General features: G+C 43.0%; 2 protein-coding genes across 4 annotated transcripts in view; one reads left to right on the forward strand and one right to left on the reverse strand.

The window, feature by feature from the left end:
• Window positions 1-2496: 2496 nt before the first annotated feature.
• The window catches only part of LOC128744149 (embryonic polarity protein dorsal), a 64020-nt gene continuing 42237 nt past the window's right edge, over window positions 2497-24279 (forward strand). Inside the window, exons 1-2 of one of the 3 annotated variants that reach the window (XM_053840950.1) lie at window positions 17057-17354; window positions 18421-18921. In XM_053840950.1, coding sequence (XP_053696925.1) covers window positions 18894-18921 — 28 coding nt within the window. In that variant the 5' untranslated portion in view covers window positions 17057-17354; window positions 18421-18893. Of the gene's footprint in view, window positions 2612-17056; window positions 17355-18420; window positions 18922-24279 lie in introns of those variants that run through there. The other 2 variants (XM_053840951.1, XM_053840952.1) reach the window with 2 other exon arrangements.
• LOC128741073 (uncharacterized) lies at window positions 6347-12187 on the reverse strand. The gene has a single exon (XM_053836649.1). It carries the CDS (start codon window positions 12185-12187, stop codon window positions 6347-6349), a length of 5841 nt encoding a protein of 1946 aa, XP_053692624.1.

Here is a 24279-nt window from a genome sequence, read left to right on the forward strand (position 1 = left end):
ATGGTACAGTAAATTATTCGTTTAAATGCTTGAAAGGAATACTTAATTTTAACTCAAGTAATAAGTTCAAATTTAAATATTCCATAACCGGATTGTCATACAAACATATAGTTTTAATACAAAAAGTAATTGTTCATATACCTTTGATCATCATAAACGTAAAGGTAGAGTTTGCATTAGCGGCTAACTTTGTTTAATATTTACTTCCTTATAAACAAAGCGAAGCTCGCCAATGACTGTAATCAATACTTAACCCAATATTATTCTATTGCGATTAAAAACATGATGGGAAACGGGAAAGCTCGTTCGCATGCAGCTTGTTTGCCCATTTCGACACTTATAACAAAATTATAGGTTTCGCAACTCACGATCGCTCTGACGTCAGCAATGTGAAGGATCATTAACCATGAGCCATATTCGGAACACTTTTACCTAGCTTCGGCATTACCTTCTTCGTGGATAATCATTATGCAAATATTTGCTCATTTTAAAATAAAGTTCTTTAAACGGTATCTGTCAAATCATAGGTTGTGGGTCGCAATGAATGTTTCCCCGGTTTGGTTCATTCAAGACTTTGATCGGCAGCTTGCAGACTCTGGAAAACCCCCATTATTTCCGACAGGAACACCGATACCTGCTGATATGGCACGATTGACAACATTCAACCACTTCACGCGATTGGCGTTCGCTCTTCCCAGTAGGCTGGTTTTCCCAGCCCTCCCATTTTACGTACCCGCGAGAACTTTGGATCGAAGCAATCCGAACCAGTGCGCAGTACCATTCAACTCGCCTCCTGTTGATATGCTGGACGATACAATGATACGTCTCGACGCTACTCTCACGCCGGTGCGCATCATCTAATCATCTCTCCATCCATCCACCTATCGAAGCAAGCGTGGAAACGAAAGTCGAAATCGATTACCAACACGTGCTGCTGCTGCCCGCCGAAAGCATACAATTAAAAACACTCGCAAACTGACCAGGTCGCGGTAAGTGTGTTCGAACTGTATCCGCACGTTAGAGCGCGGTTTTGTTAGTATGCGTTAGGTGAGCTCATAGACGTGTTTCTATTAGACACTGTGAAAAAAAAAGTTTTTATAAATTTCCAAATTTAATTAGAAACGAATGTAAAATATTAAAACTATTAAATTGAATTTCTGTTGTATGATGCGTCCCATACAGTAAAAAAATTTCGAATTAATTTAATTCAAATGAATTCATTTATACAAACAAAATTACTTCATCACGATGTTTAGATAAATATCGCTACCAACTCATTCGTTTCAGCTAACCCACACCATCGCGCAAAAGTCTGCGAAACCCGATAGACGGAAACAATCAACACAACCGCTAAGAATGCTTGAACGATTCAGCTCTGTAGGTATATGCATATGAGTATGTTTCATTACCAGCACAATTCGATAAGTACCCAAACTACATTCAAACAACAACCGCCGATAGGCAGGCCAGGCAGCCAAACCCCGAGTGCGAGAGTGCGATGTGTCATACCGTTTCTTTGCCTTACCGTGGATTGCAGCAGCAGCAGCACCAGCCACTCACTCGGTCCGATCCGGTCGTACGGTCGGTCATTCGGACAGTCAGTATTAGTAAGCCAGCTTAGCTAAACGCGTGCACGCGGGGGTAAATCGTTCAACAGCCGCCGTGAGCTCGGGCGCTTTTCGGTACGAATTTTCGTCCTCCCCATTCGCTTCGATCGGGTGGTGGTGTTAGTGCTCAGCAGCAGTAGGCCAAGTTTTCCTCGGTACGCTTTTCCAGCCCTGTGAGTGCTTTCGCGTTCGGAAAAGTGTCGCTTGCCGGTCAGACACTTTTCAGTGCTTGAAGTGAAAGCAGCTGAAACTGCTTTCCGATTGGAAAAACAATATTTGTACTTAAGTGTTATTGTAAAAGTATTTTGTAGAAATAAGTTGTTCCTAGAAAGAGATTTTTCACAAGTGTCTCAACAACAGTTCCAAGTGGTAATCATTTTGTCGTTAATCATCAATTGTTTTTATGATGTGAATCTGCCAGAGAATAATTACCAATCTAACAAAGTGCCTACAATAGTGCACGCACAAATTAAGGGATTTTTTCCTCAAGTGTCCAGGAACAATCCACCGAACTAGGATTTTTACGAAGCGTTTCCCACGTTTTGGGCCCTTCTTTGTTTCTTGGATTTGTTACGTGATCGAAGCAATCGTGAGAACTTTGAATTTCCCGGAGCAAATCACACTTCTAGCAATCCAATTTTCAAGTGCAGTTCCAAAGCATTCGAGCAAGTGATAACAGGTGTTTTTTTTCGGAACAATCGAAGTTCGATTTCGACTGCCACCTGCTATCAGTTCGATCGGGTTTTCGCTATCTACACCGCACCGGTCGGTATCGTTATACAGCCGAGTTGGCGAGAAAACCTTGACTGTGGCACAACATAGTGCCTACTGCGACCAGATTCACTTCATTGTAGACAGTGTTGTTTAGCAGTGTTTAAAACCAGTATACATACTTTGATTCTTGTCTTCTCAAGTGTTTTTGCCCACCGTTCTGTGACGTCAACCATCGTGGAATTGCGAACAAACAACCAGTTTTAGACATCACCGCTGTCTGGAACCGTGCGGTAAGTAACTGTTTTTGGTTTCGAACCTCGCAGAGGTTGTCATTCTTTGCTCAGTTGAAAACAGCGTTTATTTTATGCATGCAATGGATATGCACCTAGTTGTGATTGATTTATAATCACCCGTTCATTGCCACAATAATCATCATTGCCATCGTTTTTTTGAATAATCCAAAGAATAACGCACTCACAATCACTTACACCCGAACAAGTTCAGTAGTGTGTAGAGTGTGCAGTAGCTGTTTTCGGACCATCTCTCGTTCGCTGCACCATTTGTTGGCCCACAGAAGGCTGATCATTAAATTTGTCATCAAAGTAGACACTTGTCGCTAGCATGGAGTGAATCATCGCTAAACATGATTGCAGACCAGAATCGCTGGCGGGCACAACTAAGGGGGGGGTCGATGGTAGTGGCCACAGGTAGTGGAGTGGATCGTGATGACGCCTACTGCGCGTGGCTCCAGACAATTGGGGAGTCGCTGTGCTTGTGGCGGCTTTTTTACGCACTACGGGCGGGTGCAACGACCACCTTCTTGCGGTGAATTTTTGTTTTGGTGCTTTTGATTTTAACATTGGTGATTGTTTCGATCTTTAATGGCAATCATCCATCGATTAAATATTTTGTATTAGACATTTTAAACAGTATAGTTACTAAACTACACCTTGAAGCCTCGTGGGGTAATGGAAAATCCTTGATTTAACTGTTTCTTTTAAAAGGATTATAAAAGAATCAAGCTGAAATTCATTTACAAAGCTCAAAAGTTATAAAAGTCTTTGTCAAGCTCCTACCAACAAAACAAAACAAAGTTTGTTTCAATACGTTGTGTAATTTCTGAGAAAAAGGTACATAAAATTTGAAAATCGTGGTTTTTCAGGAGCGATGTTTTATTCTGTCGAGGTTGTTCCACGCCGCACTGGAATGCTTATGTGTATGATCGCTTTTCGGCCACTTTTCGTGGTCGGATCATTTCAAAATTAGTATGAAATAAATCAAACAGTTACACTAACTGTTAACGCATTTGCATTTGCAATAATTTATCGTTTGATCCGACCTGAGCTCAGAAAAAATTAATATAATTGAATGTCTTAATTCAAGTCTAATTTAATTGCAAATTCACAATTTCAAGTCTAATTTAATTCAAATTTGACCTCCGGCTTCCTTTCACATTTGAAATGCAATTTCGATCCTCATTGTGATCCACTTTCCAAACCTCTATTTCTATTTTCAAGTTGAATATGCCAAATTGAATTTCAATTTAAGCCTAATGTCTAATTTAATTCCAATTTGTCACCAATTTAAAATCAACTTTAAGCTTAAATTAGAGTGGAATTTCAATCCCCCCAGCAGAATTTCAATGGTTTTAAGTCTAATTTCAAGTTCAATTTGAAATTCAATTGAACTCCAGTTTCAAGTCAAATTTAATGCCTCTTGTAAGGTCAAATCTAATTTAATGTCAATATTAATCCAAATTGCAGCCCAATTTCATGTTTCATTTTAAGTCCAATTTCAAGTCTAAATTATACTAGTTTAAGTCAAGTTTGAAGTCTAATCTACCGCCGACTGATCGATGATCAATAAGGAATAATAATAATAATGGCGCTTGACCCTGTAGAATTTCTTCGTAGCTTATAAATTAACAGGGCTAAATCTGCATTTAGCCTGAGTTGTTTAATTTCTTTATTTCTTTAATTTTTTTTCTTTTACCATATATTTTTTCTTCTTTTTTTCATCACTTATATTATCATCTTTCCCTAATTCATCATAAATAATTAAATTTGACTTCTTGCTTCAGGCCGGGGTGGCTGTTGCCATATCAAGAATTCCACCTGGTGCCGCGCCGATGGGGTTCTTGAAGAGAACGGATTTCACTGCACAGTCGTCCGACATCCTCCCAACTGTACTGTGTCAAGTGTACGATAGGAATCTCTCCAAGCATCCTTTTGTCCTCCGCCAGAAATAGTCCGCAAACACTTTCGTTCAAATACGGCAAATGCACGTATGTTTTCCGTGAGCAAAGTTACTATCTCAAGTCTGTAGAGGACTACCAGTCTGATTAATATTTTTACGGTGGCGTAGGCTCTTCAATGGAAGCGTCTTACGGCCAAAAAAGTTGGCTCGAATTCCAGCTTAAACGCGTCGTTGAATCTCTTTACTCGTATTATTGTCGGTGGTGAGCAGATCCCAAATATACGAACTCATCAACCACTTCCAGTTCATCGCCGTCAATAATCACTAACCGTGGGGGACAAATGATGCTTTCTCTGGAGCCTATTTCTACCATATATTTGGTTTTCGACGCATTGATTTGTAACCCAATGCTCTTAGCCTTCGTTTTTAGTCTGGCGTAATTTACCTCTGCCGTTCCTAGGTTTCTGATAATGATATTGAGGTCGTCTGCGAAGGCTAGGAGTTGACAACATTGGTGAAGATCGTCCTTTTGTTTCGTTGTCTGCTCACCGGATCACACTTTCAATAGCGAAGTTGAATAACATACAGGACAGTCCATCCCCTTGGCGCAACGTTCTGCGCGATTCGAAGGGACTCGAGAGTGCCCCCGAAACCAAGCTATAATCTGAGATTATAACCGGATTCGAACCCACACCACCCGCCAGGGCATGCGGCTTGCTGGTACTAATGTACCTTTGAACCATAGAGGCACTGGACAAAAGGAGACTGCACACCCCCCTTTTTAAGCGTGCGACGTATCTTCAAACTCAACAATCTGGTGAGTTGGGTTATTTATAGACACAAATTGTGCCTCTTCCTCAATGTTACAATACACGCGTACGACGCAATAACGCGTACGTTAATTTACATTTTGGACGTAAAAAAGTAGACATTAATTCAAACTTTGGACGTAAAAAAGTGGATGTTAATTCAAACTTTGAACGTAAAACGATAGGACGTTAAACCAAATTTCGGAAGTAAAAAAGTGGAAGTAAAACAAAATCACGTAAAATGAATGGACTCCTCTCCACTCCACTCAGTCCTGGGCTACTCGTCGCCAATTCGTTGAGCGTCGACTTCAACCTGGCCTATCAACCATCTAGCACGTTGAGCCCTTCTGTTCTTGGTGCCGCGCCGGTGGGGTTCTTGAAGAAAACACATTTCACTGCACTGTCATCTGGCTCCTTACGACGTGATCGGTTCACCATAGTCTTTCAACATTCGCGAGATGACGATGGGAATAGTGATGTCCGGTAATCGCTCGATTAATCGAGTAATCGATTAGAGCAGGGAATAATCGAATAATTTCTAATCGAATACTGCCGGCACGAGTAATTCCATAGTCGAATAGTTCAAAGGAGATGTTCGGATAACTAAATATTTTGTAGCAGCACTTTTGGAGTGACTCAAAAATCAAATAGTCTCCTCCTTCCTTACGAATTTGTCCTTCCTAAACTTTTCCCACCGTTACTCCTTTCCTGCTTACTTTTCGAATTAATCACCGTAGTAGTCCACGTATCGTCGCAGTAGTATAATGGAGGGTTAGCAGTAGTGTTTCGATGGAGATCAATTGGGACCACCGAAATTTCCACCTTATCGCTCTTAACACTGTTTATAATTAATTTTAATAAATTTTTAGTAATTTATATAACCACGTTTGCACAATTTTCGATTGTTTACTTTTCTTCGCTACTTCTTCCACCTGACAGTTCGCTTCCGCTTTCTACATGGCCGAAATGTCACCCGTCACGGTATTCGCTGATTACGACGATTACACCGACCGCCTACAGTCAATGCCCGGTGATGTGAACATTCCCCTGCCCGTAACATCCGGTAGAGCCTCCAGCACTTCCGGATTTACCATCCTGGATCTCCATCACCGCCAGATTCGCCACAGCTCGTCGATACACCTTGCCATCTGCCGTCCTCACATCCGCTTGCCGGATTCTTCCATCTGCTCCCTTCACGATTTCCTGCACGCGTCCTCGTCTCCAGTACTTCCGGTTCTTTCCTTCCACCATGAACACCAGATCTCCGACCTCTAGGGGCTTCGTGTCCTCGAACCATTTCGGGCGATGGTTGAGAGTAGGCAAGTACTCCTGTGACCACCGTTCCCATAACTTGCTAGCCAGGCATCGCGATCGGTGATACATGTTGCGCAGGGTTTCGTGGTATTGGTCGAGGTTGTCCAACACTGCGTCTTCCTTAGTTACCGTTCCACGAATGAAGTGGTTCGGTGATATGGCTTCTTCCCCGGCGGACTCCTGTGGAATGTACGTTAATGGTCGATGATTAATCATATCCTCGGCTTCTGCCAAGGCCGTGACGAGAATCTCGTCTGTCAGCTTCCGCCCGTCGTCCAAAACCCGTAGTGCCTCTTTGACGGACCGCACCATCCACTCCCAGACACCGCCCATGTGTGGTGTACTGGGAGGGTTGAAATGCCACGCTGTGATGGACGAAGTAGCCCGTTCCGCACACTCTCGATGGACCTTCTCGATCTCCTTCATCATCACGGTGTTCGCTCCGTGGAAGCACGTAGCGTTGTCAGAGAATATATGATCCGGATCGCCTCGTTTGCTCACGAAACGTCTGATGGCCATCAGGCAGGACTGCGTACTAAGGCTGTAAACCACGTCCAGGTGCACGGCCCTCACAGCCATACATGTGAAGACTACCACCCATCTCTTCTCCGTTCTGCGACCTATGGTTACCTCGACTGGCCCTAGATAGTCGACTCCTACCGCACTGAACGGCCGTAGGTGAGTAGTGGTACGATGAACGGGTAGCGGCCCCATCATTGGAGCAGTTGGAACACATCGATGCACCTTGCACCACACGCAAGTCTCGGTCGCTCGTCGAATAGCTGTTCGAGCGTTCTGTATCCAAAACTTTTGACGAAGCTCGTTGAACACGGTCTCCCTGTAAGCATGTCCAAACTTTACATAGTAATGCAGGATCAGCTTCTGGGTTATCTCGTGTCTCCCCGATAGTATGATCCGGAATTTCTTGTCGAACGGAATCACTTCATTGGATTCCATTCTTCCTCGTAGTCGCAGTACGCCTTCAGCGTCTAGTATTGGAGAACATTTGTACAGGACGCTGGATTTCTCGATTCTCTTCGGAGGTTGTCCCGCTTCTAGCTTGAGATTTGCTGTAAGGACGTTCATCTCCTCCGGGAAACTGGCGAATTGCGACTGCTTCCAGAGAACGGTTTCTGCCTGCCGAAGCTCTTCTTGTTGAAGTGGCAGCTGAACCGTTGAATACCTTGCTTTGATTAGCGGACGATGATGCTCTGTAGCTTGTGATGTCACGATTGGCTCGCCGGCCTTTTTACGGCGACAGTTGATGATGAATCGCACCACCGTTGCGGTCACTCGTACCAGCTTCGTCCAACGAGAAATAGCGCTCACATCCACCACTTCATGAAACATCACTAGACCTCTCGCCTCCTCGATGGTGTCTTCGCTTGGTTCGATCACCGGCCACTGGTCGCGCAGTTGATACAGCATCGTCGGACCCTTCACCCATTCCGATTCATTCTGCAAAGGAGGTCCTCGTCCCCACTTGGTGAGAACATCCGCGACGTTCTGCTTGGTCGGTACCCATCGCCAGTCCCTCATGTTGGTTAGTTCCAGAATTTCACCAACTCTAAATGCGACGAATTGTTTATATTTATATTGATCTGACTGCAGCCACGACAGTACAGTTCGGGAATCGGTCCACAGAGTGGTGCGATCGATGTGCAGCGTAGTCGTTTCCAGAAAGGTTTGGCTCATTCGAGCACCGAGGACAGCAGCCATCAGCTCCAGTCTGGGAATTGACTGACGTTTTAACGGCGCTACCTTCGCGCGCGACATGACCAGACTACAGTTCACTTCTCCATCGACGACCGACCGAAGATATGTCACGCAGCCATAAGCGTGCTCGCTGGCGTCAGTAAAGATGTGCAGCTCGAGGGACTCTACCACCGTAGATTTAGCGCAACCAAGAAAACATCGTGGAATTCGTAGTGTCTCGACTTCCGGAAGCAAACCAACCCACTGCTGCCACAGGTTCCAGCAGCGTTCATCAATCTCTTGATCCCACTCACAACCACTACGCCAGAGATGTTGAACGAGTATCTTGCCATGGATTGTAAATGGCGACAGTAGCCCCAAAGGGTCGAAAAATCCCATAACACAGCTTAGGACATTTCGCTTTGTTGGCCGTGTTTCCCCGCACAGGTAGGCTTGCATTTCCGGTCGGGGTGTTGCGGAGAACGCAAAGACATCCGCTTCTTCCTCCCAGCTTACCCCAAGTACACGTTCGTTAGACTTCTGGGAACTGGACTTATCTAGATTGAAGACGACTGCTCCACCAGGTTTGGCGTCCCCCAATGCTGTCAAAACTTCTGACGAATTCGATACCCAGTTTCGAATATCAAACCCGGCTTTCTTATGAATGAACCTCACCTGTTTCGCTCGTTCAACCGCTTCCTGAACCGTGTCGGCACTGTCGAAGTAATCATCGACATAGTGCCTTTTGATGATGGCCACCGCTGCTTCCGGGAACTGTCCGGCATGCTCCTCCGCATTCCGGTTCTTGACGTACTGTGCGGATGCAGGCGAGCACGTTGACCCGAATGTGGCAACATCCATTACATACACTTTCGGCTTTTCTGCGCTATTGTTTCGGAACAGGAACCACTGGGCGGATTTGTCCTTGGCAACCATCTTCATTTGGTGGTACATCTCGCGGATATCCCCACCAAAGGCAACCCGCCGCTCCCGAAAGTTAAGAAGCACCGACACCAACGGCACCAGTAGGTCCGGCCCCTTCAGCAGCATCGAGTTGAGGGAGATTCCTTGGACCATCGCCGCAGCGTCCCAGATGAGCCTTACTTTGTCCGGCTTCTTCGGATTTAACACCACCTTCAGTGGAAGATACCACACCTTCTCGGGACTCGCATTGCGCAGCTCTGCTTCAGTGGCTTCATGGGCATATCCTTTCGCTTGATACTCATTGATCTGCTTCCGAACGTTTTGGTACAGCTCCGGCGACTTTTCCAGCTTTCTCTCCAACTGCTTGAGCCGTTTCAGCGCCATAGGGTAGCTGTCCGGGAAGCTCACGTCGTCCTTCATCCAGAGGAGACCCGTCTCGAAGTGATCCCCTACACGTTTCGTAGTCTGCTCTAGGATCGACCGAGCCCTCTTGTCTTCAGCCGATTCCCGTTGCACTCGGACTACCGATTCTTCGAGTGCGTGATGATTCTTGAGGAGATCATGAAGATCTTCGTTTGAGACTTCCTGATGGTAGCCTAGATAATGGCCTTGCGACTCAAGTGATGCTCGCCGTGGCCCATACACTGTCCAGCCGAGTTGGCACCGTACTGCGATTGGCTCGCTTATCGTGCCAATCTTCGCTTCTAACGGAGCAAAAGCGTGGATGTTGCTTAGCCCTATTAAAATTGCTGGTCGACCGTCATACGAACTGATCGGCAATCCCCGCATGTGGTCGTACTGCGCCGATAGTTCGTCAGCCTTGAGCGCTTGATGCGGTAGTCTTAACTTGTCGACTGTATACACCGACCGCAGCAAATTCTTCTCCGGATTCGCTTCATCGACCGCCGACATCCATAAATTCATTCGCCTGGAGTTCTTTTCCACTCGATAAACGTCCGCCGTCCAGTTGAGAACTAGTTTTTCCTTCACTCCGCCTAGCCCCAGGCGATCAGCCAATTCGGTCTCTATTAACGTAATGGAAGCTCCTTCGTCCAGGAACGCAAGGACAACCAGCGATTTTTCTCCGCAATGAACCATAACTGGAATCATACGGAACATCGTTGTACCACTGGGATTGATGTGTGCGTGCATGGCAACCGCCACCGTGGCCGGATGGATCAGCGAATTGTGAGATTCTCCGCAGCCATCCACGTCGCACCGAATTTTGAATCGACATTGCCCACTGTGCTCGTTCAGGCAGACCCTGCACAGTTTCCATTTGGTGACGATCTTCATTCTGTCTGCGAAGGACAGGTTTTTGAAATCCTGGCAGAATCTAAGCCGATGGTCGTCTCGCTGGCACGCTCTACACGGCTTCTGCTTCTGCCGATCGTTCCGACCGTTGGATCCACTCGCCTCAATGTGGCTGTATAGAGCTGCTTTCTCCTTCGGCTTGGCCTTGCCGCTGGTCCCCGCTGCTGCCTTTATGTCCGGCTTATATTCGTAGTTGACGTTCGCCTCGCAAGCGTCAGACACGATCTTGGAGATGAAATCCGTGAACGTTCGTAGAGTCACTTCCTTCTTCTTCCGTTTGTAGTGTAACCATTGTCGCTTTTCACCGTCGGGAAGTTTGCTGACCAAATCCTGAATCAGGATTGGATTCACAAGGTGAAGTGTGAGCTCGGCAGCTTCTAAATGCTCGCAGAGCTGTTCCACTGCATTTCCGAAAGGGATGAAACTGGCCAACCGGTCGGCTCTCGGAGAGTCCAGCTTCCGAACCCTCTCAAGATGGCTTTGCAGCAGTTGCTCAGGTCTCCCGTAAAGTTGTCGGAGCTTCGTGATTACCCTAGGAACCGATTTGGGGAGGAGGAGTTGTCCGCGAACTGACTCGAGTGCCGCACCCTTTAGGCTTTCTTGAAGTCGCACCAAGTTCTCTACGTCCGAGTAGCCGCACGCCTCATTAGATGCTTGGTAGGCCCCAAAGAAAAGAGGCCACTCTTCCGGCTTTCCTGTAAAGGTGGGAAGTTTCCTGGTAAGCCCATTCCTGGCGCTTAACTGGGCTCTACTCGGCCCGATACGCTGGGGCCCCTGCCCGTTTTGGGAGCTGATATGACTTTTATTTTCATCGTCGTCGTTATCTCCGTCGACCGTTTGTTCGTTGTCGCTGGCATCGGAATCATCATCGAAGTCACCATCGGAGCTCTCGTCTTCATCTTCTTCACCGCCGTTGTTCTTATCAAAGCGATCGAGAATCTCCTTCGTCAGCTTACCCGGTCTTCGTTCCTTCGGAGACTTTTTCGAAGTACTCGGTTGGATGTCCTGGGATCCAGACTTCTTATTATTCGACGGCTTTCGCTTGAAATCTACCTTCGCCATCTGCATTTCCAATTTAGACAGCTTCTCGCGATGCGCGGCCTCCATCAACTTCATTTCCTCGAAGTGCTCCTGTTTTTCTCGTAATTCCGTTTCGAACAGGATCCGCTTTTCCTCCATTTCCTTCTCGCGCAACTGCCTGGCGGATTCTAGCTGTTGTTCGCGTAGGTTACAGTCAAGGCGCATTTGCTTTTCCTTTAGCGCATTGTTAATTTCAATTTCCTTCTGCTTGATCATCCACTCGGCTTCCATTTCTTCCTCCTTACCTTTCCTTTCCGCGTCCATAGCTTTCAGCTTCTCGGCGACGGTTGGAGGGATGGGCGTAGGATTCTTCTTATCACGGTTCTTCTTCAGCTTTTCCTGGTATACAGCTTGACACGAATCATCCGGACAGAACCACTTCTTGTCTTTCTTTGGCATCGTAGTTATGCCCACACAGCGCGTGTGATACCATTGATCGCAGTTGTCACAGGCAATCATAGCCTCATTCTCCGTTGAAATCTGCTTACATTGCTCGCAGGGAGTGGTAGTCAGGTCCAGGGATTTGCTACTCATCGTGATTGAGGCCTCCGAAATCTCGTTATTTGATTTTTGAGATTGTTCGGATAACTAAATATTTTGTAGCAGCACTTTTGGAGTGACTCAAAAATCAAATAGTCTCCTCCTTCCTTACGAATTTGTCCTTCCTAAACTTTTCCCACCGTTACTCCTTTCCTGCTTACTTTTCGAATTAATCACCGTAGTAGTCCACGTATCGTCGCAGTAGTATAATGGAGGGTTAGCAGTAGTGTTTCGATGGAGATCAATTGGGACCACCGAAATTTCCACCTTATCGCTCTTAACACTGTTTATAATTAATTTTAATAAATTTTTAGTAATTTATATAACCACGTTTGCACAATTTTCGATTGTTTACTTTTCTTCGCTACTTCTTCCACCTGACAGTTCGCTTCCGCTTTCTACATGGCCGAAATGTCACCCGTCACGGTATTCGCTGATTACGACGATTACACCGACCGCCTACAGTCAATGCCCGGTGATGTGAACAGGAGATAAAAAAAATGCGAATAATCCCCATTAATCGTTCATAATCGTCCGATTAATCGAATTTTTTAAACGAATTATTCGAATATTTGTGGTCGAATACTACTAGCACGATTACTTAACTAATCAATTAGTGCATACAACGCTAACCGATTAATCGGTAATCGAATAATTTAAAATTTCGGACATCACTAGATGGGAATCTCTTCAAGTAGTGAATGCAGCTCGTGGTGGCAGGAACCTTGGCGACTCCCCGCTCTCCGTTTGGACTCCACCAAAAATAGTCCGCAGTACATGGAAGCGTCTTACGGAAGGAAAAGTAAGCTCAATTTTTTGAAAGCGTGGTTGAACCTCTTTACTCATATTATTGTCGGCGGTGACCAGAGATCCCAAATTTACGAACTGTAACCCAATCCTCCTATTCTCCGTGCTCAATTTGACGTAGATTGCCCCAATCGTCCAGGGTCCAGTTCCAGGGTAGCTTTGAACAGTCACGTCAGTTTGTCCGGGAAACCGTACTCGTGCATTATCTGCCATAGCTGTTCGCGTTCAACTGTGTCGTACGTTGCCTTGAAATCGACGACAATATGTTGCGTGGGGACGCTGCACTCCCAATATTGCTGGAGGAATTATTGCTAACTATTTTACTAATGATTCAGCAACCATTTATTAAGAACTGGCGTTGCCGACTCTCATATCCAAGCTCCTGGCTTGATTGGATCTTGACACAAAACACTTAACTGAAGTTTTTGGAGCGTCTTAGTAGAATACGAAACCTAAAAATAAAAAATAAGAAAACTTATCCAATTTAATTCTACTATGTGTATTTTATTCAATGACAGATACGTATTTCGCCTACGACTTGCAGGCTTCCTCAGTTCGAAAACAGACACTGAGGAAGCCTGCAAATCGTAGGCGAAATACGTATCTGTCATTGAATAAAATACACATAGTAGAATTAAATTGGATAAGTTTTCTTATTTTTTATTTTTAGACAAAACACTTAACCGACTGAAAGGTATGTGTAAACGTGATCAAAACACACACGATTGTAATCCAGCACTGGAACAAATTCGCATTAAAAATCACTCGACAAGCCCATTCTATTGTGAAGAACTTCATTATTAAAGACACTGAGTTGTTGAAGCGTCTACACTCGATCATCAATCGTCAATCCAAAGTGTCCACCTTCGTTGTTGTTGTTTCTAGGCCGTTTACAGTGCCAATGCGTATGGCGAGGCACGAAAGCTATCGATGCTAAATTGTCATACGAAACAACATTCAGTGTGTAAGACCGACCGGTTATATTGGACTAATCTGAATATTCGAATATTTTCCTGTGAAGCTAGTAATTACGACAACTTAAATCATTGTTTAGTCAAGTCATTGAAAGTCAACAGATTTCTCTATGGTACCGAAGGAAGGTGCTGTAATTAGTTCGCCGGTACGGTGTACGCAACAAGGAATTGTTCCGTGTTAAGCGAGGCCGTGTTAAGATGTCGAGTCTTTCTAGAATCCACGAGCAGTTAATCCGAGATGTCAGAACATCTGATACGAAGACAGCTCTCGACACGTCCCGACGTGTTTTACTAATCTGCAGCACTGTTCATATAGCTTGATAACCGAAGCGGATCATTCCATGGTAACCTACGGAAGGGAAAATGAATGAATGACCTCTATTACATCGATTCGATTCGGTTGACACCGTTTTGGTAATACGGGCTCTATACTGATGCGCAGTATTCGAGGTTAAAGCGAACCATCGCACAGAAGAGTGCTTTCATACAATAAATATCATTGAAGTTTTTGACAATATGCACAATGAATCCCAAGTTCCTGCGGGCATTGTCGACAATGAGCGAAACATCCAGTTGGAAAGCCGATTTAAAGTCGAGTAGTATCCCAAGATCGGCGAACACAAGCCGAGGATCTTTGAACATTAAGTTGATATTGTTGAAATAAATAGGAAAAGCCAACGGTCCGAGATGGCTACCTTGTGAGACTCCGGAAAAAACGGTGAAATCCGGTGAGATGAACCCATCAATAGATACATTAATAAGACGATTCGACAAATATGATGTAAACCACAGAAACAGCGGCCCTCCAATGCCCAGTTTGTCCAGTTTTGCGACGGCCATTTGATCACTAAGCTTGTCGAAAGCGGCGGAGAGGACCGTATAGCTGAAAACTGTCTGAGAACGGTCGTCAAAATAATCCGTTACGTACGCAGTGAGTGTTACTACGTTAAGCGGTTGGGAATGAAACAGTGTTGCCCGTTGGCTGTAAGTATTGCTGGACGTATGAGGAAACTGGTATGATCATAGCGAGCTCGAACAGTTTCGCCGGATTGGAACAACTAAGGCACCGATGCAGTTTTTTAGAAAGATTATAGGTACGCCATCCGGTCCACTGGAAGTTGAGCTTTTTAGAATCTTCAATAGTCAGGTTAGTGAGAGACTCGCCAAGATTTGGAACGCTATCTAGCGCCGTCGATACTTCTGTTTCGGACAGTCTTTTATCGACGAGGACGCTGGAGAATTTCTGCGAGACAGGTGACAAACCATATCCAATTTGGTCGCATTGTCGTTTCCAAGGAACATGGTAAAAATGGATTTCTGTCTGTCTGTCTATCTGTAGGTATGTACCTTATAGAATCGAAAACCACTGATCCGATCGGCGTGAAAATTAGCATGTAGGGGTTTTTGGGGCTGGGGAAGATTCTTATGATAGTTAGAGATCCCTTCCCCTTCTAAGAGGAGGGGCTCCCATACAAATGAAACACAAATTTCTGCATAACTAGAGAAATAATAAAGCAATTGGAATGATTTCATAGTTACGTAACTGCCAAAATGAATCATTAAAGGTTGAACTCCTCAGAAACTTGCAAAACTCGAGATTGTGACAAAGATCATCCGAGATTCATGATTTATGAACACCACAGTTTAATTTGTGGCAATAGGAAGTTTGCCGGGTCAGCTAGTTTTTTATAAAAACCATCTAGGTTTTATTTCGCTATCTACTCGTTAACATAGTAGCGTCATCTAAATTTCCAAAAAGATATACCAAAGTTCACTTAAACCATAAAACATTAGATTATACTTGACACTTTTGGGCCAAATTTTCGATAAGCCCACGCACATAAGTCTGGAAATTCCAGCGAACTTTGCAATTCAAACATTTATCCCAAGTTCCCCATGTTTGCTGATAAACCAACCGCACCGATCATCGCACCTTTCATCCCGGTCTTTCAATGACTTGCAATAAAAAACCCACCACATATCATCGGGGTTTGGTTCGGGTGTGACACAATAATCTCACCATTATCTCACTTTCCCGCAAGTTTGCATCGCACCTAATCTGTCTACGGCGGTTGAATTATTTTAAACCCCTAATCAACACCCAATAATAACAGCTCGACAGGTTCACCAGTCTGGAACTCGTTTCGGGTCAAACCACCTGCGCCGGAAAATCCCGGACGGATGGTACTTGCCGCGGTGAGCCTCCGCGTGTCATTTGCACACTATCATACTGCTAAGATCAAGCATCCCGATCAAAACAGACAGCACACGCTCCCGTGAGCGGTTCATCTATCAGCGCCAGCAATCTCACGATCCCCATCATCCCGCGCGCCCGTTTGTTGCTGCCGCACTTACTATCATTTGGGTAAAACCCACAGCGTAGGGATTTTCCCATTCACGAAAATTGTGAACGTCACTGTTCGCGCGGGCGCACCGCACGACTCAGTCAGTAGTAGTAGAGCACACATCCCAATCCCAGTAGCCGCTGGCCGTTGAAGCGCCTGCGCACACCCATTTGGCTGGTGTCTGCACTGAAAATTGTTTCCCCGTTGCTTTCGATTTTATTCCCACATTCTTAGTATACCTACTTTGATTAAGTTGTGTGCTACCATCGCCGCTTGGAACCAAACTGTGCTGTGTTTGTTTACTATTTTGCACCACTACATTCGGTTCGTTTCGTCGTCGTCGTCGTTGTGGTCGTCGGAGCGGCAGCGCAGATTACGTGATAGCATGTCGATCGATCGTATGTGGGAGGGGGTGGAAGAAGTGGAACCGCACATATACCATACCAGTCGGCGCTGTGTCTCTCCCGGACCATGCAAACCTGCGAAATCGACGGTCAGACGAATGGACGTGGCGGATTTGTTGTTATGTGTTGTTTTCCCACAACGTGAACGGAACGGGTAGGCCGGGTAGGCGACGGCAACGGTGATGGTCGCTGTTTCGTTCGTTTACATTCGCGTTTACGTGTGTATACGGACTTTCGTAATCCTACACAACCCGTCCGTGAGGCTGCCCCTTTCGGCCAGCCCAGCCCGGTTCGGCTCGGCCGGGTGTGCAAGTTAGTATCAATCGGAGTGTCGTTTTAAAGTGTCGTGAATTAAGCAGAGAACGTACGGATTAAATTCGAACGCGCACAAAATCCCACGATCGTCGTTCTGCGAGGGTCAGTTCGCGGTTTCGAGTTGTACCGAGCGTCGGGCACAGCAGCCGGATCAATCGGTCGGTTTAAGTTTTCAGACAAATTGTTGTAGAAAATCACAAGAAAGTAGAAATAAATAAATAAGTGAATTGAAAAAAAAACACACGCGCAACATAGCGAAAACAGAAAGGATTGCAGTGGCAGTGATTTTTGCGGAGTGTTTTTAATAAACCTTTAGGTGCGAAAATTTCCGAAGAAGATCGTTTACTTTTGTAGTGTAGCAAATATCTAAAATAAAAACACTAAGCTATTAACGCTTTGCTTTTATTTTTGAAATCATTCGCGCAAAACGTGATCGTTGGCTTCGACTCCAAGCAAGGCTGGACGCTCGTTCGCATCGCAGCTATTACCGATTGAATTACACATATAAAGAAACTCAGAAAGATATCTTACTGGAAGTTGCTATCGAACTCGAACCGGGTTGCCAGGGCAAATATGAAAATAAGAAAAAAAAACATCTTTCAAAGATAAACCCAACAAGCGAATATTTTATCGCCTACTTATTTATTTTCATTTAATACATTCACATTTGCTCCCCTCACTTCGGTCGCTCCGATCAACCAATTGCACACTTTTTGCACAGAACTAACTCGCTGTAGATCCTCGGCTGCTCTTCGTGTCGATCGATCTGCTTATCACCCATAAAAACCGGTCGATCTAGCCTTGTTGACCCGGCAATCACATTTCCAGGCAAACTGGAATATACACGCAGTGTCAGCAGTCGGCACCAGCACCAGCACCAGCAGCAGTGAAGCTTGTTTTGATGAAGCGCTTCGCTCGTTGCTCGACGTCACATCATCGTGTTCCCTTTTGTTGTTATTTTCATTTTTACTGGCATTTTAGAGTCTCTAATGCGACACGGAATCTCACGTCTGGCTCTGACTGGTACCTACGCCCACCTGCGGGCCCCGGTTACCTACCTCCCGTGTTCCCTGGCAACCTGAACCGAACGATACTTAACATATCATGCATGCATTAAAACCAGTTTGGTAACTCGAGGAAACCGGCACCGATCGAGCCAGATCTCGAGGTAGCGCACGATATTGGAGAATCTCAGCCAGTTCAGTACGGTAGAAGACTTTGCTTTGACGTATGTTTTTTTTTGTTTTCTTACTGTTTGTGTTGCTTGAGCTCATTCAGTACAGCTTCGCTTACCGTTCGTTTGATTAGAATACAATTATTAGTGGAGTAATCGTTTCTCTAATACCGAATAATAATTGATGTTCGTGCAACATTTCTTGCAGAATCTACGTAAAGCCTTCCGAAAAAGCAAACATGAAGAGCAACCATTTGGTGGTGGTTAACAGCAATTATCAAAACATACAAACAAATGATTAACCAAAAGCAGGCAGTCAGTGTTGGAAAGCTTTAATGCAAATTGTTAGTGAAGCTAATTGAAGCACCCGCGAAAGAGAGGAAAACCCAGAGCAATTATTCGACTCATTTTATACCAAGCGATCGTTTTGGTGGTGCGTTTAAGTGTTTTTGTTGTTGTTGTTGTTTTATTCTGGTGCTGATTGTTCGGAAGTAACAGTATTGAAACCGAGAAGAACTGCGGTAGTACCAGCAAGACTGAGAAGCGCAAACAGCAGGGCGAACCGATCAATTAATCGATCTACGTCAGAGCTTTGAATAGCTCAGGAAAAGCAGGTGGTGCAGCGGATAGAAAGATAACTAGATCGTCCGATCGACCGATCGATCGGTCTGCCGACGCATCATGGGACCCACCAGCAACGCAGTGGAAGGTACGTGAGGACTGAGTAGTGCCATACCGTGCACTCTAGTTTCTAAAACTCGCACCCGCTCTATCTTGATTTGTTTTTGGTTTTGCTTCCCCATAGAGTTTTCGCTTCCGGCAGAACAATTTGTTTCAGTGTTGGCACAGTGTCAACGTGTGTTGGTCAAATATTATAGGCACTCAGTAGGCATAGTCGGCGATGGCGCTTGCTTGCTGGAGCTGCTTCCAGCGAAGCGTGATACGTAAACAAACCTAGAGCGTGGCCTTGATCTTTGGAGCGAATCTCATATCTCGAAACCGCTGAACATGCAAGTGTCACCGGCTTCTGTACTGCTTTTTTCGTTTGTTTATTTGTACAATAACTAAAATCTCGTTCGATTTATTTCACCACTAGAAAAAAATAGTATTTCTTCTTTTTCAATAAATTAAATAAATAGATTAAAAAGTATCAGTCCGGATAAACTATTTAACAAATTCATGATAAATAACAACTGAGCGCAGATAGGTAAAATTTCCTTTCCCGAAATGGAATGCAAACGGATCAAAACCGTTAATCGCAGAGATGTGGCGTAGTGTCTTGTTTGCCATCTAAAGTTGTTTACAATTTCGTTGATTTGTGAAATTAAATCAGCGATTACCGCTGACATCCTCTGATCCTTTGTATCCTTTGTTTATTTTCTTTCCCTTTTTCGTTGTAAAGCTGACTGCTGATTGATGCAAACATTCCTAATCTTGTGTGTAAAATTCCCTAGTATGGTATAGGAAAACGTCATAATAAATGATCGACGGATCGGATCGGGTAAAGTCCGTTCCGAAGTCCGACTGTTCAACGAAAGTTGAACGTCCGACTGGAACGAAGCTTTCCGGACCGGACTGCTTTCGAAGGTTTATAAACACGAAACACAAACAAGTTGTTGATCCTTTCTGAATATTCCTGAAACACAATGAGGTGGTTTGCCACTATACAAATAGTAAACATTTCTCGTGATTTTTTAGCATCATTTGATAGTATTTACTGTGCAGCGAGGTAATGAGATCGGAATCACAACATTTGCAGTGATAGTTTTTGAAGCTGTTTGTAAATTGAAACTGTTTTGTATCACGCATCCGACTGCTGAAGACATGTTTGAATGTTTTAAAATTGTGTTAATGCCAATGCCAGCCGTTTAATGGACGTTGAACTTTCATTTTTCCAGTTTTTAAGAATGATGACAAGCGTAACATATAAAGCTGTCGCGGAATAAATTCTCTGAGTACTCTTTGAAAAGTTTTGGAAACAATTGTTTATATCTAACAACTCTTTTACCTGAATGCTACATGTCCACCTCACAACATGGATTTTTTCTCGGTTACCTTTTTGTACTTACGGACAATCGGAGAACTTTGACCACTCGGCTAGCCACTTATCTACAAGATTACAGAAGTCGTAATGAAATTAGGCTCAGCTGTATCTGTATCTCAGAGTAGAACTTTAGGACCTCTACTGTTCTCGATGATCATAAAACCGACTGCCGTCACTTACTTGGCACAAGATTTTTTTTTATACTGGCGACCCTAAATCATCTGTGTCAGAACGAAGCTGATCAACAGTTTTGCAGAGAGATGATGATTAGAATCCCAAAATGTACAGTTAGGTACATTAGCTTTTCATACAAAAAGTAAATGTTGACTTATGACTACTGTACCTGTAGTCTCATTTGCGTCATGGTAAAATTGTAACTGATCTGAGTGTTGCACTAGACGATCAATTACACAACCTTATTGTATAATGATCAGAAAATTGAATCGATAGTTACGGCTCATCGTAAAAATAAGAACAGAGTTTCAGGGCATGGGTTAATTGCAAACCCTTTTGAAAGTTGATTTTTTTTTCAATTTTAGGCTTAGTATTGGGCGTAAATTTCGGTATTATAATTTAAACACCACGAACTTGCATAGTCAGCCAATGTGAATAAACGATAAACTTTGCTTTAATTTCACTTTTTGATTTATTATAGCTTATAGTGTGACCGGTTGCTAGTGTACTCAAAGCGGATCAAACATGAGATCGATATCTTTATTGATCTATTAAGGGCGATATTATCGTCGCTCTTACCTATGCATTTTTGTCTAAGTGAATCTAATTTAAATTTCGAAAGTGATCTAAACCTAACATAGACCGGCCACCGAAATGAATACTTCATAATTACAAACCGGTACTAGAAATGCTGTAGTTTCTGTTGAAACAACTGATATCTGCTCAAACGGTTGATAGGAAGGTTGATCCAGAAGCGCCTGTGGTGATAAGCCCACCAAAAAGTGTCCTAGAGTAAGAGCTTGTACCTAAGTCGTCTGATAGAATGCGAGTTCATATACCCTTCGATTTGCACCAACACCATTTCTAGGTCCTCTTCACACAAAGTAGGTGTTTTTTTTGCCATCTTGACAGCGGCCTCCCAAAGCCCCCCAAAGTTTGGGTCTTGAAGAGGAATCATCTGCCATTGAATTCTCATCGTTGCGAGATTCGTAGCGATACTGTTCTGTTTGGATGGTTACATCGTTTGATTTTGGTAGAGTGTTAGAAGTTTGGCGTTAGCAAAATTCGTTGCCTTATCCGAAAAAAAAAATTCAGGTTAGTTCCTGAGATATGGAAATTTGAAGTAAATATATGTTTAGAAAAATCGGGTTGTATCTTGTATATTTTTTTGCCTCCCGATTTTTAAAGTCAATTTTGGAACGGGGGGGACAAAAATTTTAAAAATAACTTGCAATGGAGAAGAACAAAATATTTTAATATTTCTCAAGAATTAAAGCATTGTTTTTCATACTTTTCCGCCGTCATGGATAATTTTGTGAAAACTTCCCAATTAATATTTTTTCTAGATTAATGAGAAAATTTCCTTGCATCTTTAGAAAAAAATTTCTTTCTGCGATGCTCGGTTCAAGAGTTTTTAAAATGGGCGATGTCTGAGAAGCCTGGAAATTTTTCTGAAAGTCAATAATAAGTCTATAAACTATTCTCGTATGCAAAATTCGTAAATTTCTGAGATCCTTCGGCCCATTTTTACGATTAATTTGAAAAATCTTTTATTTTGAAGCTGAAAAATTGTACATTAGACATTGTCTAATAGATAACACGGTGTTACACGGAAAAAATACTTCTGAAATGACCTAGTGTACGTTGTTAGTAACACCTAGTACATCATAAAAACACATTTGAAATCTTCCTAACACCCCCAAAATTTCAAGTTATTGCAAAAAAACGTTTTTTGGCTAGGTGTATACATACTATCATGAATAACTCAATAATTTTCCAAGCAATTTTAAATTTTTTATACATTTTTGGAAAGCTTAGAGGATAAGCTTTCAGGATATATATACATTTACTATGATTCTACGAAATTTAGACGAGATTTTTTCAATTAAATATAAAATTTAACTAAAAAATTAAAAATTTTCTCACTTTAGGTTAAGGACCCCTAAAAAAAAGGCAAGATGAAACTGTGATAAGTCCTGATAAATTTCTAAACATATAGTACACGTGTTTATTAAGAGATAAAAAATCTTTTATTATGGAGTAACTAAACGATTTCGAAATTTCATTTAGCTCTTTAAGAGTGTATAGAAACGCTGCAGGCGTCTGTTGTTAGAATAAGTTTATTATAGGTTTTACAGTTACTACATTTATTCCGTCCGGCATATTGTCTAAATGAACAAAAATATTTCTATCTAAACATGGCCTTAGTCCGTTTCCTTAGTTGCTTTAAAGTTTCCATCCCAATCAACTCGCATCAATCGTCGATCGAAATCCATGACAAGTTTTTCAGTGTGAATCTCACGAATCTTTTTTGAATGACTTCGAATTCATTGGTTGAATTCTCTGATAACTTTGCGAATAAATCTAAGTTGACGGCGGACTTTTTCAATAATACCATCTTTCTTAACGTTAAAGCCTGGTCTAGGGTCAATCTAAGATCTCCAATAGTTTGCACTGAATGTAACTGTTCTCTATTAATTATATAGTGAAATGATAAAAAATTCTTTTTGTGATGAAAACTACTCGTGCAGCACTCGGCATTTGCATACCATTGACTTTACTGACTTTATAATGACTACGTCGTTAATAAATAGTGAAAACAGGAGTGGGCCTAAGTTGCTACCTTGTGGTACACCTAAACTATTAATAAACTAGCGCAAAATGGGTCCAATGATGCTTTCTAACTGGTTGGGAAAGTTGCTGTTCTGTGAGACAGAAACAACTGAACATCTTGTACACGATGTAAGATTAGGCGGGTGATATATGAGAAGCAACCAATTCTACAAGTCTTAAAAATGGTCTCAAATTTGCAAATATTGACCGATTTGGCTGAAATTTTGACCAAAGTCTTAGAATTGAATACAAAACAAGTGATGTTGAGCTTAGGAATGTGGGTCATTTTTAAGGTCACTTTAAGGACCCCTAAAGTGAGAAAAATTTTAATTTTTTAGTTAAATTTCATATTTAATTGAAAAGATCTCGTCTAACTTTTGTAGAACCATAGTGAATGTATATATATATCCTGAAAGCTTATCCTCTAAGCTTTCCAAAAATGTATAAAAAACTTAAAATTGCTTGAAAAATTATTGATTTATTCATGATAGTATGTGTACACCTAGCCGAAAACCGTTTTTTTGCCATAACTTGAAATTTTGGGGGTGTTAGGATGATGTCGTATGTGTTTTTATGATGTACTAGGTGTGACTAACAACGTACACTAGGTCACTTGCAAAGTATATTAAAAAAAACTTTTTTTGTCACACCGTGCAATAGACGAACTTGCAGTAAACGAGTACAGATAATATTTCAAAAAAAAAACTTATAAATCGATTCGATTTGAATTTAACTGACACAAAAAATTGGCACACGCATAGTTCACGGCTCAACCGCGTACGGTCAGATACAAGTAAAAAAGAAAAAAACATCCGGTAGTGGTAGAATCATAAAAATGCCGAAGAGACGCCCGGCAACAGACTGTCTGTTTCTATTGCCTGACCGAGTAAATAGTAAAGAGCAATCATACGAAAATAACTATTGTCGCCGAGGCGAGTGTGTGGCGCATATGTGAAATGATAGAATTGGGAGAATAAAACCAAAACAAGGCATTAGACCACCGATTGAAAGGGTGTAGCAGTAGTTTAGTCAGTAAAACATTCGAGTACCAACCAAAAGAGCGTGGGTGCGAGCCACTGTGGCAGCCCATCTGCCACTGAATGACACAATATCTGTTAGCTTTTATAACGAAAGTTTACAGTTTATCCAGTTTATATTGTAACGCATCAGACACTTCCTCATTTTCCAAAAAACACATGCACTACAATTTTAATAAACACACACACTTTTTCCTCT

The sequence above is a fragment of the Sabethes cyaneus genome, chromosome 3 (genome assembly GCF_943734655.1).
Source record: "Sabethes cyaneus chromosome 3, idSabCyanKW18_F2, whole genome shotgun sequence".
Taxonomy (NCBI): domain Eukaryota; kingdom Metazoa; phylum Arthropoda; class Insecta; order Diptera; family Culicidae; genus Sabethes; species Sabethes cyaneus.